Raw genomic sequence first — 15,889 nt, forward strand, 5'->3', positions numbered from 1 at the left:
AAGCTGAAGCTCATAAATATGAGGAACAGGCTGTTGAGGCCCTCAAAAAGTTCTGCGATGCTATGCAGAATGAGATCTTCCCCACCCTTCTTGAAGGGGAGCAGCTGATCAATGAGTATGGGGCCGTTGACATTCCCAGCTTCAGGGCGGCTGTTGAGCGCCGAATTGCTGAGGAGGTTAACAACAGAGCTGCCCTTCAGATTCAAGAACTGCAGTCAAGGGTTGAGGTCCTTGAGGCTAAAGAAAAGAACGTCGAAGAGGCAATGCAAGCCAAGGACGCTCAGATTTCTCAGGCTAACACCACTGCTAAATATCAAAGCCTGAGAATTGAAGATTTGGGGGCCGGCTGAAGGCCAAGATTGAAGAGTTGTCTCAAGCAGAGACTACTATTGGCTTAGTTCAGAACCAGCTGAACAACACCAACGCTGCTGCAAGCAGAATTTAGCTGGATTTGGACGAAGCCAAACAAAAGTTGGTCGATCAGCAAGCCGCTTCTCAGCAAGCCCTTGAAGGTGTCCAGAAGCAGCTCGCTGATGTTGAGGGGTTGTTGGCCGTGAGGAAGTACACTGAAGATCAGTATGCCACGGCCTTCCACCAAGGGTACAAAGTGGCCCGAAGATTAGCTCTTCATCTGGCGCCTGAGCTAGACTTTTATCAGTGCGAGCTTTGGGCTGAAGATCCCAAGCATCCTCATATGCTGTTTTCCAGTCAGGCTGAAGTGGACTTGGAGAATCGTCTCCAAGCTGAGGATCTTGAGGCTGCTGAGGCTGAAGAAGCCGAGAACCAAGAGAGAGAAACCCAAGCTCAGACTCAGCCTGCACACTCAACAGCTGGAACCGAAGCCAGCACAGAGCCCAGCGCCACTAAGAAGCATGATCCTTCATCTGAAGCCTAGGGACTCAGGCAGTCGTCTTCAGAATCTTGCGGATCAACTTGTGCTTAATTTCTAACTTGCCGCTTCTGAATTTTTGCCTTTATTTTGCTTCAGCTTGCCTTGATGTACAAACTGTTAGTTTTTGTATTTGTACGTACTTCGGCAGCTGTAATTTTCCGTTTGTGGACGGTTGCCGATGCTTTACTTTATGTTTTAGAACAGCCGAACTTTTAGCTCGTTTCCCGAGTACTTTTCTCATTTATCCAATGCTTTTCTCCAATTTCTTTGCCTTAATTTGCATGCTTGTTTTCTGAATTTTGAAATTTTTCGCAAAATTTGCTAAGTACAAAGCTTTCGGCTTGAAGATTAGCTGAAGACAGTCTGCACTTGTAGTGCCTCTTGCCCCCCCAGAAATCTGAAGACTTGCTCTTTGGATTTCTAAGTTGGGTTTTGTTTTCTTTTGCTTTCAGACGAAGCGAAGTAAAAATTTCTAACAGTTTTGCTACTTATTCTTGGTTTCCTGTCTATCTGAAAGAATATATATCTGAAACACAAGGCCAACTTAAGGCAATGTTTCAGATAATGGCCCTCTGGGATATAATGCTCAGCTAAGGCAATATCCCAGATTTGTCCATGGACTCATTGTCTTGGAGAACAAGTCTTGCTGAAGTTTTCACTTCAGCTGAAAGACCAGAGTTCTTTAAAAGACGAGTTTGTCAGCAATCTGAAACCCGGTGCCCTGAAGGCGAAGGTTTCAGACAAGGCTGAAATAAAAACCCTTAAAGAGTAGATAGAATAAGGAAAAATTGAAAGAACAAAAAATTGCAAATATTTATAGAAATGGTGGCTCTGAGGCCTTTCATTAATAACTCAAAATGTACTTACAAAGATCGCTCTGCCCCGAAGGGTTTACACGAGATATTTCTTAAGTATATCAGCATTCCGATGATTTTTCAGCTCAATTCCATCTAACTGCCGAAGTCGGTATGTCCCTGGCTGAAGCTCATCATAAATTTCATAAGGTCCTTCCCAAGCAGCTGAGAGTTTCCCATGGATTCGACTTTTCTGAACTGCAGCAGCATTTCGAAGGATGAGGTCTCCAATTTTGAGAGGCCTCGCATGGACTCTTCGGTTGTAAAACTTGCTGATTCTCTGCTTGTAAACAGCCATTCTATCTCGAGCCGAGTCTCTTACTTCGTCAAGGAAATCAAGAGATTCCTTCATAAGCTGCTCATTCTCAGCCGAGAAGTGGTGCACTCGTAAACTTTCATAACCGATTTCTACTGGAAGAACTGCTTCGGCACCATACACCAACTCAAAAGGTGAATAGCCCGTAGCCTCTTTTTCGGTCGTCCGAAGTGACCAGAGAGATCCTGGGAGTTCCTCTATCCACTTGGACTTTTGATCTTCAACCCTTTTCTTCAAAGCATTGAGGATCTGTTTATTTGCAACTTCGGCTTGGCCATTACTTTGTGGATGACACACTGCTGAATATGCCAACTTAATGCCGAACTGATCTATATACCGCCTCAGCGGCAAATTATCAAATTGCCTCCCATGATCGAAGACAAAAACCTTCGGAATACCGAAGCGAGTAATGATGTTTTGCCAGATAAATTTTCTGACAGTTTGCTCTGTGATATTCGAAGCTGCTTCAGCCTCAATCCATTTGCTAAAATAGTCGATGCCGACTATCAACCATCTTTTTTGGTACGGTGCATCTGGAAAGGGTCCCAAAATATCCAATCCCCATTGAGCAAATGGAAGCGGATTAAGGATTGGTTGAAGGTCCCTAGCTGGCCGATGGATAATTGGTGCAAATTTTTGACATTTTTCACACTTTCTGACCAGTTCCTTAGCATCCGAGATCGTGGTGGGCCAGTAATATCCGGCCCTCAGTGCCTTGTGGGCTAAGGTTCTTCCCCCAATGTGGTTCCCACCAGCCCCGTTCCTGTAAATTTATGGGCCCTAGGCATAATGTAAGAAGAGGGCCCCCTACGTAATCAAATTTTTTTATACGCAATAGATTTATATAAAAACACAATGAAAATAACTTATATTATTTAAATAGTAAGTCTCGATACACAATAATGACTTTGCATAATATTTTTATAAATTTCTCCCTCCTAAAAAATCAGAACAACCGATTTCTTCTAGCATTTTTTGATGCAAAATCATTTATAATTACATCAATATCGATGTTTTCTAACATATCCGTCTCAATTGACAATGTTGCCAAACCATTCAACCTTTCTTGTGACATTGATGACCTCAAGTAAGTTTTGATCAACTTCAATTTTGAAAAACTTCTTTCCGCACTTGCCACGGTCACAGGCAGCGTTAATAGAACTCGATATGCAATGGAAACATTCGGATAACAATCTGCAAGTTTAACAAATTTAAGAATATCAATGGCAGACATGAAATTGTTTGGCAAAGTAAATTGTAACACCTTTAATTCAGAGAACAAATCATCTACATCAACATCTGATAAATTGCCATGAGAAAAGGTAGTATGAAATCTAACACAACATTCTTTTAACTCATCATCATCATATGACTTTAACTTTCTTGAATCATATAAAAAACCAAAAATCCTTTCAAATGTCTTCAACTCCTCAAATCTGTTTTTCAAAGATGTAATTGCCATATCAACAACAACAAGAAAATAATGTACTCTAAATGATTCTTCAGGTGACATATTTTCATCTTGATCCTCATTGTTCTCTCCAAAATGTTTTTTTCTTATCATAGTACGTTTTGTTGGAAAGATGGGTTCAACATCCATTTCAAATGCAATACTTTTTGCAAGACTCATACTTTTTGTAAAACCTTCTTCTCGATATTTTTCAAAATAAGAAAAAACTTCTTCTACATGTTTTATTGTATCATCAATGCACATATTCTTAGATTGCAATTTTTTGCTAATCATATTTATAGCAAATAGAATATCATACCAAATAACCATACCAAGCAAAAACTCAAAACTTCCAATTGCATTAAATAAACTCTCTGCCTCACTTTTTGTCTTTGCATCATTATCACAAGAATCATATAATTCCGACAATGCCAATCTTATTTGAGGACATTGAAATCTAATAGCTTTAACACTCTTAATTCGACTTTCCCAACGAGTATTAGACAAATATTTCATTGTTAAACCGGGAACATTATCAAGTAAAATTTTCCATCTTTTTGTAGATCCCGAAAAGACTGAATATAAGCGTTGTATAACTCCAAAAAAGGAAATAGCCTTAACACAAGAATGAGCCATATCACCAAGAGTTAAATTAAGACTATGACAAGCACATGGCATGTATAATGCTCTAGGATTAATTTCAAGAAATCTCTTTTGAACACCTTGATGCTTTCCTTTCATATTGGAACCATTATCATATCCTTGCCCCCTAACATTATCAACATTAAGATCAAGGGCATTTAACACATCTAGTAGCTCATTAAATAGTCCCAACCCTGATGTATCATCAACTTTTAAAAATTCCAAAAAAAACTCTTCAATTTTAATTTTGTTATTTGACATATTTACGCATCGAATTATAAGAGTCATTTGTTCTTGATGGCTCACATCAGGGGTGCAATCAAGAATTACAGAAAAATATTTTGCCTCTTTGATGATATTAATAATAGACTTTTTAACACTTTGGGACAAAAGAGAAATAAACTCATTTTGAATTTTATGTCCAAGATAATGATAATTAATTTCCCGATCTTGAATTCGTCTCACATGATCTTGCATTATTAAATCAAATTCAGCAATCATTTCAATCAATCCAAGGAAATTGCCATTGCTATTTTGATATAATTTTTCATTTGTTCCTCTAAAGGCAAGATTATTTTTAGCAAGACATTTCACAACCGAAAATATCCTACGCAGAACTTGTCTCCAACGCTCCTTCTCTTTTATAATTTCTTCTTGCAAGTGCTTATCTATTGTTTCATTTTTATCCAATCTCACTCTCAATTCATTCCAAGTATTCATATTAGTCATATGCTCAGTACTATTTTCATGTTGTTTGAGCCTTTGACTAATATGTTTCCAATCATTTAAACCATCATTCGCTAGCAAACTTAAGTTACTAGAAGATTTAAACAACTTACAACAAAAACAATATGCTTTATCATTAGCTTTGCAATAAACTAACCATTTTCGATCATTAATCTCACCATTGGTTAATTTTCTGGAATAACAGGAATATGAAAAATGCCTAAAATTTTTGTCCAAAGGAAATTCAAGATTCATTTCTCTAATAGGCCCCTTTTCAACTAAAATATCCTTTGATTTGGTGTCAAGATTTCCCCAATTTCTTGGATCATAAATATCAATATAAGGAATTTCTTGCTCATTATCAACACCAAGATTATCAAGATTAGAAGTGTTAGGCATGTCAGTAGGAACACTTGAATCGTCATTATTAACCTCATCATTCTCATGATCAATATTGTCATTTGATTGATCAATATTTTCATTGGACTGAGCCACATTTTTAACAACAAATTTATCAATAGATCCAAATTGTGATTTTATCAACTCCTCATTTCTTCTTCTTTTATTTCGTTTTTGACTACCAGATAAATGTTTTTTAGGCAACATATCATATAATAAAAAAAAAAAAAACTAGATTAAGAACAATAGCACCTGTAAAATTGGCAGAAATCTCAAATTTCCACAATCTAAAATACTCAATTTAACTGATTGATAACCTGTTAGTCTGTTACAATTCAAAACAGAAATTAGAAGTTTGAAACATGATAAATACGGAGTAAAAAACAAACAAAGGAAGAATTGTATACCTTTGCCTAATCGGTAACCAAATAAAAGGATCAATTTGCCAATGATGCCATGAAATTCATCATAAATAACCAATAATAAGAAGAAGATGAGAGTTGAATATTTGGTGATAGATGAATTATTTTCGCTCATATTTATCTTGTATAATATTTTAGCCGTTGCCATAATATTAATTAGCCAAAATTAAAAGGCTTGAATTTCGGTTATGAAATAATTTTGAAATGGTGTATTTGGGAAGATTAAAATTCTGGAGATAATTCTCATAGAAACTGGTAGATAGAAGAACTGAAGAAGAAGTAAAGTTGCATTGTAATCTCCACCTAAATTGACAGCTAATTAATATACTAATTTAATATTAATTGCTAAAAAAAATGCAATAATTATCTTCTTATCTTTTTTAAACTAGTTGCCTTTTTTTTTAAACAAGTACGAAGCACATTTCAATTAGTATAGAAGCTAATTTTTTTTTTATTTGTGGGCCCCCTTTTGGCGTGGGCCCTAGGCGCCGGCACTCGAGGCCTACCCTCAGGGCCGGCCCTGGTTCCCACAGATGCCAAGGTGGATCTCCCGAAGGATGTAATCTGCATCAGTTGGGCCCACGCATTTCAGTAGTGGGGCTGAGAATGATTTTTTCAGAAGCTCTCCCCTGAAGACGATGAACCTTGAGTTGGTTCGCTTCAGTTTGGAGGCCAAAATTTTGTCTTCGGGAATTTCCCCCCGAAGCTTGTAAGATAGGATGGGATCCATCCAGCTGGGTTCTGGGTCGGCGCAACACACCTCAGGTGCTTCGTCGACACTTCTTTCTCGGCGCACTTCCACATACACAGATCTGTTCAGCTCAGTGAGAGTTGAACTGGCAAGTTTGGAGAGTGCGTCGGCTTGAGCATTCTGACCCCTTGGGATCAGCTGAACTTCAAAAGTTCTCAGCTTTGCAATGACTGATTTGATCTTGGCGAGATAGGCTATCATTGAGGGCTCTTTGGCCTCGTAGCTGCCACCGATCTAATATGCAACTAGCTGAGAATCTGTCTTAAGACAGACATGTTCGGCTTCCAGAGAGATACACAGTTCTAGTCCGGCAATTGCTGCTTCATATTCAGCTTCGTTGTTCGAAGCCTTGAACGAAAATTTCAGTGCATACTCGAAGGATTTGCCTTCAGGAGAGGTTATTACTACCCCTGCCCCCGAACCACTTATGGTGGATGATCCATCCGTAAATACGGTCCAGATTTTCTTTTCATCGTCTAACGTCTCCTGGTACGAGCACTCGGCCAGGAAGTCTGCTAGAGCTTGAGCCTTGATGGCTGCTCTCGGCTGGTAGCTGATGCTGAACTCGGTGAGCAGATTTTTCAACTTTGCCGAGGACTTTTTCCAGCGGTTGATCAGTTAAGACCACTATTTGATGGCAATCAAAATAGGGCCTCAGCTTCCGAGCAGCTACCACCACTGCAAAGGCAACTTTTTCGAGCAGAGGGTAGCGGGTCTCGGCATCCGTCAGAGTGTGGCTGACGAAGTAGATCGGTTGCTGAATTTTGTTTTCTTCCCTCAGCAGCACTGATGGTGGCTGGGTTAACAGCCACGTACAGGTACAAAGATTCTCCCTCTACTGGGCTAGCCAGTGTTGGGAGTTGAGCCAGATGCTCCCGAAGCTGCTTGAAGGCTTCTTTTTGCTCGTCTCCCCAGACGAGCTCTTTTGTCTTTGGGAATTTCAGGGCTTTAAAGAAAGGTAACCCCTTATCCGAAGCTCTAGAGATGAATCTCGAGAGGGCTGCCATTCTTCCGGTGAGCCGCTGAACGTCCCTCTTTGTTTTTGGCTCGGGAAGATCGAGCGCTGCCTGGACTTTGGCGGGATTGGCATCAATCCCCTTTTTACTGACCATGAACCCAAGGAATTTCCCTGACTTCACACCGAAGACACACTTCTTCAGATTCAGCTTCATTTGATGTTTTCTTAAGGTGGCGAAGGTTTCGGCCAGGTCCTTAACATGGTCTTCATCTTTTTTGCTTTTGACAATTGAATCGTCAACATAGACTTCCATGTTTTGGCCTTTCTGATCGGCAAAAACCTGATCCACCAGCCTTTGATAAGTTGCCCCCGTATTTTTCAATCTGAAGGGCATCATTTTGTAATTGTACACCCCGGCGTTCGTGACGAATGTCGTCTTTGCTCGGTCGTCGGGGTGCATGAAGATCTGATGGTACCCCGAGAATGCGTCCATGAAACTAAGCAAGGCATGGCCACTTGTTGAGTCGACTAGCTGATCGATCCTGGGCAAGGGATAAAAATCCTTCGGACAAGCCTTATTTAGGTCCGTGAAGTCAACGCACATTCTCCAGGCGTCATTGGCCTTCTGAACCATCACCACATTTGCCAGCCATTCTCGATACTGACAGGGTTCGATGAAGCCTGCATCCAGCAACTTTTTGACCTCGGCTGCGATGTCTCGGTTCTTATTTGCAGAGTAATTCCGCTTCTTTTGCTTAACTGGCCGACACGTTGGGTCGACGTTAAGCTTATGAGAGATGAGGTCTGGACTTATCCCGGGCATGTCAGCTGCCGAGAAAGCAAACACATCTCGGTTGTCCCGGAGGAGCTGGATAAGTTCAACGCGGGTGTTCGGATCGAGATCCATCCCGATTGTAGCACATTTTCCAGCATCCCCTTCGGTCAACTCAATAGTTTCAGTCTGCTAGTCCAGCTCCATTGTTGTTGGGCTGGACTCTTCACAATCTGGCCTGCTGTCTATGTCAGCAGGCGTCCTAGACTTTTTCTTCTTCAGCTGGCCCTCTGAGTCTTTCAGCTCGGATGAAGAGCTAGCCTTTTCTTTTTCTGGCCCTTTTTCTTTGGGCACAGACCCTTGGGCCGAAGCACTTAGGCCTTTCGACTTCTTCACACTTGGCTCCCTTTCTTTCTCCTCCTCATCCTCATCGTCGTCCTCCGAACGACTAGTGGATGGCTTGAGGTAGTTGCACCTTCGGGCTTCCTTTTGGCTGCCCTCAATCCTTTTGGGGTAGCTGGCGTCTGAAACGTAAATCATCAACTGATGATATGTTGAGACTACCCCTTGGATCTCGTGAATGATGGGTCTCCCCATGATCACATTGTACACTGAATGATGGGTCTTTCAGCTGGATACATTCCTCGGTGTTGTGTCCCGGTGACTCATGGAACTCACACCATTGAGTCTTATTTTTTCGTTGATACCACTCGGGGAGTGGTCTCGGCTTTCTGTAACTCTGCTCCCCCTTCGTCACGTTGTAAATCTTAGCGCGCGGAAGGGCGAGCGGAGTGTAAGACTCGTATTTGCCCATGAACGGAGTAGATTTTTCCTTCTTCGACTCGCTGGCCGGAGATTGTTTCGAGGCTTTAGTCTTAAGGCCAGGGCCAGAAGGTGATTGTTGTTTTTGTTTCCCTCCCCCAAATTGAGGTTGGGTTTTTGTTTTATTCCACTATTCAGCTCGGATGAACTTATCCGAGGCATTCAAAGCCTCCTTTAAGGTCCGAGGTGAGTTCATGACCATGAAGTCGGAGAACGGTCCAGTTCTGAGACCGTGCTGAAGGGCGAAAACTGCTAGCCCTTGGTCCAGCTGGGAAATGCTGGATGACTCATTGCTGAAGCGAGTCATATAGTCGCGGAGGCTTTCGGCCTCCCCTTGCTGCAGACCCAAAAGTTCTGCAGTAGTCTTCTCCCGGCGATTTGTCGTAGAAAACTTGCTCTTTAACTTGGCGGGCAGATCGTCCTACCCAGTTATCGAGCCCTCCTTTACCCTCTTGGAGATCCATGCTTGCGCGACCCCTTGAGAGTGGTGGGAAAATATTTGCACCAGGTCGCTTCGAATCTAGGGTAGAGGTGCATGTGTGCCTCGTATGAGGCAATATGGTCCTTCGGATCCGAAGTCCCATCATATGTAATGTGCAACGGGATTTTAACCGTCGGTACATGGTCTTCCAATATCCATTGCTCGAATGGAGAACTGGAAGGAAGCATCATGGCCTTGCCTTTATTCCTAGCCGAAGGGACCGCGCTTCGCCCTCTTAGAGAGGTTGAAGTGGTTTTCGTCCCTGGCTGGGAAGTCTGGGCTTCGGCTGCAGGAAAGGAGAGGCGGCTGTGCACACTCTGTTCCCTGTCGCCAAGACGGTCAAGAGCGCTTCGGCAAACAGTTTCTGGCCGAGAGGCAAAACTGCTGCTCCTGTTTGTTTTGCTCAAGGTGAGCTGGGTAGTAGGTTCCTTGAAGAAATGAGAGTTCCTGTTTCTTTCCCTTTCGGTTCTCCGGGTTTCCTCTTCCCATTCTGCCAATTCCCTGAAGGATGAGGGTTTCCCCCCTTCCTGACCGAGTGTTCTCCACTGATGCCTGGTTTGCGGAGGAGTTCGATCCCGTTGAGGTGGCATGTTCTGGGCCTTCATGGCATCCATGAGGACCGCTAAGGCTCTCACTACCTCCTCTGAGTTGGGCCCCGTCTGGGGTGTTCTCGGCTGAGAGCGAGAGCGAGAATGAATACTCCGAGGTTGACTCCGAGTATGAGAATGAGTCCTATGAGTAGACTGATTGTCCTCATTCGACCGATGTGGACTCGGTTGATGACTGGATCGAATTATGGGAGAAAAGGTTCTCTCCCTTAATTGCCCCCCGGAACTGGGCTCCCCGGAGGGGCTCTGGTCCCGCGGAGGAGATGGACTAGGAGTAGGGTGGTCCAAGGGCCCCCCACCAAGTGACTTTCGGCGCTTCCTCGAAGGAGAAATACCGTCATTCTTGTTCTTGCGGTTCTTAGCCATTGACACTAAGATTACGGCAGAATGAATGAGATTGGCTTAAAGATTTTTTGAAAGTCTTCCCCACAGACGGCGCCAAATTGTTTCGGGTGAAACAATGGGACCTTGCCGAAGGTCCTAAGAAGTAGTGAAGACTGGGCTCGGTCCAAGTGATGTTGGGCGGAGGATTTCCTGTACAGCAAACACACATAAACTAGCCTCGGGGGGTGTTGCCGAGGAAGGCCCCTCCGATGCTAAAGTTAGTACAATGCGTGGAGAAAGAAAGCTATGCAAGAGAATTAATTGCTTGAGGCTTTATGTGAATGAATGTAAAATGGTGGAATTGATGGCTTTTATACCTTTGCACATATTGGAGGAGTGGGCCTAAGCCCAATTGACTTGCCACGTTTGGCTGACCTTGACTTTAGCACAAATGGAGAGTTGAACCTTGACCTTGGGCTTTTAATTGGATCATTTATGGACTGGGCCCAATTGGGCTAAATTGGACCCAAACACAAGGTACAATAGGTTACTCAAATTTCATGAACACGAATTCTTCTTATATAGATTTGTTTCGGTAGTTAATCTAAAATCAGGAATGGGGAGATAGATGGTGTACATGAATTGTCGAAAAACATATAAAGTGATGTGTACATTTCAGGGGACAGGTGATATACCCTGTTCTCCAGTATATTAATTAGCTGAACTTTGCAAGGGACCTATTTTCAAGTATCTAACCTGAAATAAAAGAGAAAAACAACCCAAATCTACAAAAAGAAGATGAAAAATACAACAAACTAAGAAAAGGAATAAAGAGTTACTGCCCCTTTCTAACCCAAAATGTGTAGAAAAAAATTCCTTCTCTAACCGACCAAATTTATATGTTCTTCTGCAATGTTCTATCAGACATCAGCACAGCTTGTAGGTGCATATCCTAGCCTGGATCGTTTCGTGTCGTACAACATGTGAAAATTCTGCTGCTGATAGTTTCCGATTATAGAAAAGGTCGATCTTTTCGTGCCCATCATTTCCAAACACACCACCTCCTGATCAATCCTTATGAAATAATTCTGAACAGGAAAGTTCCACTCAGCGCCGTCACTGAACTGAATTCTGAAACTAGGCATCTCAAGGTCATTATTCTCCACCCCGGATACATTGTAGCAATGACTTAGGATAGGGAAGTCTGAAACCAATGGATACTTATTGATCTTCTTCATGAACGCCGAATTAACGACATCATAAGCCGATTCTACAAAATAGCTGAGAGTGGTTCCCGAATCAACAATAGTTCCACCACCACCATCCTCCATGAAATCCCACATTTCCTTTGGTTTATTCAACATTTCACCTCCAACTGAGACCGACTTTATCTCCACATAGTAAAAGGTATCAACTGGATTATCTTTACCATTTACTAGCTTAGTGAATTTCAATTTCGGGTGGTTCAAGAGTTCCTTATCCTCCCCGAAAATCAGCTTGCTACTAACACTAGGATCACTATTTCTGTCCACCAAACAATATGAAAACGAATGTCCATATATTGATTGCAACTGAGAGGAGAATGACAGCGGCCCCTTTCCAAGTCCTAACAACCCTGCAACTCCATGGAAGAGACCGCGATTCCAATGTCCACAACCGAACATAACATTATCCACCTTCTTAAACTTTGAATCCCCATTTGGAGATGTCGTCAATTTCACTATAAAAGTCTCAAGGGCAAAATCCCCTGTGGTGTTCGAACGGTCACCATACCAATAAAAGTACGGACAGCTTTGGTTTCGACCTTTACAAGGCACTGGAGGATCAAGTGCACTAACAAGATCACAGGATCTTGGCAGCTAATATTCTTAAACGACTACGAATCCTTTGGATCATAATGAGGCCTGTTCTGCTCGAAACAATCATAGCAAGGTACACATTGTGACAGTTCAAATAGGTTTGATTAGAGTTCAAGTCAGGTCAAATCATTGTTGGGTTAAATTTAGATCGGGTCAAATTCAGAATCAAGTTGAGTTCGAATTGGTTACCGAGGGTCCAATCTCGGATCAAAATAGATTAGTTATAATTCAAAACGGATGGTTTTCTTAAGGATCAGGTCGATTTTGACACTTGTACCACTTGTCTTTTAGTCTATTTAACCCTATACTTGGACATTGAGCCACAGCACGGTGTTGGGATGAGCCTAAAAAAGTAAAACCAGCGTTTTTTTTGGGGCCAAGTCACCTCTAATCCTCTACTATACAAGTAGTACTTCGTATAGAATCATCGCCTTTCTCCTTTTCGTCCCACAAAATCAGGTCGCAAGTGTTTTGTCAGAAGCTTGGAGTAGGCCCTGTTCTTTTGAACTTCTGGGCAGAGCAGAGCAGAGTAGAACCAAGCAGAGCAGAGCAGAGTAGATTTTATTATTATTATTATTATTATTATTATTACTATTATTATTATTATTATTACTACTACTATTATTATTATTATTACTATTATTATTACTATTATATTTACTATTATTATTACTATTATATTTACTATTATTATTATTATTAAATGTTAATTATTATTATTATTATTATAATTATTAAATATTAATTATTATTCTTAATATTTTAATTATTAAATATTAATTATTATTCTTAATATTTTAATTATTAAATATTAATTATTAATTATTTATTATTATTATTATTATAATTCAATATTTATTATTAGTTTAATTATTAAATATTAGTTATTTATTATTATTACTAAATATTAATTTTTAATAATAATATTATTATTAAATATTATTTATTTATTTATTATTATTATTATTAAATATTTATTATTATTATAATAATTCAATATTAAGTATTATTTTTAAGAAGCAGAGTATAGCAGATTTCAGCAGCTCTAAAGAACGGGGCCGAATGAGGTTACTCCTGAATTGATTAGGGATTTTGATCAGCTACGCCTCTGTTGTTGAGGTTAGGGTTTCAATTTTAATCTGAAGCAAAGCTTAGGGTTTCAATATCAATCAGGTCATCTGAAGCCTTGGATCATTGGTTAGGGTTTCGGTTTCAAGCGTTTTGATTTTGTTTGGCAACACAATAATAGATACTATATAATTTCTTGTTTTCAATTCTGTGATTGATGTTAAAATCCTGTGTTTGAGATTGGGGGCAAATTGATGTTTAATTCATAATTCATAAATCAGGGGTGAATATGGATTCGATTTTCACTCGTGATTTTCCTAGTCCTTCAGCAAAAAAATTGAAATTAGGTGATGATGAGATTAATGTTGAAGGTTTGTTGTCCTGTATTCGTGAGTTGAATAACCTTGAACGAAGGAATGGTGAACTAGTTGAATTTGACGAGACGCTTCGTGGTAAATACGTTCTGGTTTTTTGTTTTGAAATGCCTCCATTGTGCAAGGACCAAGATTTATATTTTCCTTATGATCTCATAAAAACATGTTTGGAATTGTATCACCTGAGAGACGATTTTGAGTTGGTGGTTGTTGTGAAAAGAAGCCATTCACCCGTTGCTTTACTCAATTTTTTGTACGACTTCCCACCTCAGTGTCTTGCAGTACCGTTTGACTCTAAGTATCGTAAGTTGCTGTGCGACTTCCTTCACCTTGATCGCCCTGGTTTTAAATGTCTCCTTGTCAATGTCGAGAAAGACATCATGCTCCATGGTGATCTTGCAATAGAGCATCTACAGTCGCTTCTCCCAGAACAACCATGTAAAATTAGCAGGCTTATAAAAGCAATGTGGCCTGTCATCCCCGAATTGGCGAAACATCCCAGCCTATGTGAAGATTGTTGTCCTATAGCCGCACTTTATAAATTTGTCAAACCTGAGTATTCTGATGATATAAATATGGTGGTTTATGAATCAAAAAAAACCTGTCCCATTCAGATTGGCCACTCATTTGATGTTGTATCTTTGTTGTCATCAGGCAAGGGTGAGTTGAATTATCTGTATCGAAATGGTGGTAACCAAACTGTCCAAGTTAAACAGGAGACATTCAAAGGCAAATACGTCATGGTTTGTTGTTATCACGTGCCTATATTCCGTGAAGAGTCTATTTCACTCTATGTGCAGTCTAGTAACTACGTGTTTCGATTTGTATTCCACAAGACAGGATTTTGAGCTGGTAGTGGTTGCAAAGATGAATAAAATGGTCAATTATGAGGCGGTGTTCAACCACTTTTTGTCAGGATTTCCTGATTCATGTCTCGCAGTACCATTCAGCGACTCAAAGCGTCGTGACTTTATATGCAAGTACCTTGACCTGGATCGTGATAGTAATTGTCTCATTCTGGATGATAACGGAAGTGTTTTGCTCCATGAACATCCTAGTTTCGTGAGGTCGTATGGAGCTGATGGCTTTCCTTTTACGCAAGAGCATCGGCATAAGCTTAACTTAAAAGACTTGGCATTGTTGAAAAGTCTCTCTACATCCACTCTTGAGGTACTTTTGCAGTGCAAGCCCTCTGATGTTGTTGACAGAATTAATTCAGCAGGTGTCCGAGAGGTGAAGACTATCTCATAACTTAGCACAAAGCTTGTTGGATTGTACTTGTGCGCCAGAGGAAATTTCATCCCCACGCTTGATGAGGTTTATCAACAATGCATAACTAAGCATCTAGAGATTGAGATTGTGGTAGTCTACATGCCCTTTAAGGATTGTCTTGATCCACAGGCTTACAAGCTGAATATAGATACTAAGTTAAAGAGGAAGAAGATATATTGGTGGCGTTTGCCTTTTGACAACTCTGTAAGCCTTGGAATCAAACGACTAGCCGGCGCTTCTATGGATAAGCTCATAATCATGGACCCCGAGGTGAATTTGTGGATCTATATGGAGAAGAGGTCATGAGTTATTATGGAATTGATGGATATCCTTTCACTAGGGAGGGGCTTGTGCAAAGAGAACCGAAAAAGCTCAAAGAAGTCACCTTAGAGTCTTTGCTGGTTCATGGGTCACGCGATTTTGTTCTTCAAGGTGATGATAGAATTCCTGTGGCTCAACTCCAAGGTAGGAATATACTTATTTACCTTGATTGTCTTGATGACCTTAAGCACTATGAAAATCTATTATCATGGTATCACAAGATGAAGGAACTGGGAATTGATTTTGAAGTGGTGTTTGTTCGCCGAGTTGATGATGATGATGGTATTAGTGGTATGGAAGTAGAAGTTGATGATGTAGTAGTATCTGGAATGCCTTGGTTGGTATGCCCCTTTGAGTTTGATCACTCAGCTTCCATAAATAAGAAATTGTTCACTGAGTATGAGTCTCATGATACCCTGGTTCAATTCGGACAAAATGGTCAGATTTCTGCTTTTCCTACTCTGGAACATCTACCCTCGTTCACTTTTGGTACCAATGCTTTTCCGTTTGCTGGATTCAATCTACGTGATTTTGTCACTTGCCAACTTCGTGAAGATTTCATGCAAGGTTTTAACTAG

General features: G+C 40.8%; 2 protein-coding genes and 1 pseudogene across 2 annotated transcripts; 1 reads left to right on the forward strand and 2 right to left on the reverse strand.

The window, feature by feature from the left end:
- Positions 1-386: 386 nt before the first annotated feature.
- LOC145590221 (uncharacterized) lies at positions 387-5,691 on the reverse strand. Its single transcript, XM_081646970.1, has 2 exons — positions 3,063-5,691; positions 387-815 (listed from the first exon to the last, which is right to left on the reverse strand). Exons 1-2 carry the CDS (start codon positions 5,484-5,486, stop codon positions 387-389), a joined length of 2,853 nt encoding a protein of 950 aa, XP_081503096.1. The 5' UTR covers positions 5,487-5,691.
- Positions 5,692-11,337: 5,646 nt separating this feature from the next.
- On the reverse strand, positions 11,338-12,374 carry LOC145587382 (aspartyl protease family protein 2-like; annotated as a pseudogene).
- Positions 12,375-15,292: 2,918 nt separating this feature from the next.
- LOC145590222 (putative nucleoredoxin 1-2) lies at positions 15,293-15,889 on the forward strand. The gene has a single exon (XM_081646971.1). It carries the CDS (start codon positions 15,293-15,295, stop codon positions 15,887-15,889), a length of 597 nt encoding a protein of 198 aa, XP_081503097.1.

The sequence above is a fragment of the Chenopodium album genome, chromosome 17 (assembly GCF_948465745.1).
Source record: "Chenopodium album chromosome 17, dcCheAlbu1.1, whole genome shotgun sequence".
In the NCBI taxonomy this organism is placed as follows: Eukaryota; Viridiplantae; Streptophyta; class Magnoliopsida; order Caryophyllales; family Amaranthaceae; genus Chenopodium; species Chenopodium album.

Coding starts and splice junctions, on each gene's coding strand:
- LOC145590221 (XM_081646970.1), bottom strand. CDS start 5,486: ATGTTGCCTAAAAAACATTTATCTGGTAGTCAAAAACGAAATAAAAGA. Junction 816..3,062: donor TAGAAAACATCGATATTGAT/GTAATTATAAAT, acceptor TTGAGTGTGCAG/GCTGAGTCTGAGCTTGGGTT.
- LOC145590222 (XM_081646971.1), top strand. CDS start 15,293: ATGAGTTATTATGGAATTGATGGATATCCTTTCACTAGGGAGGGGCTT.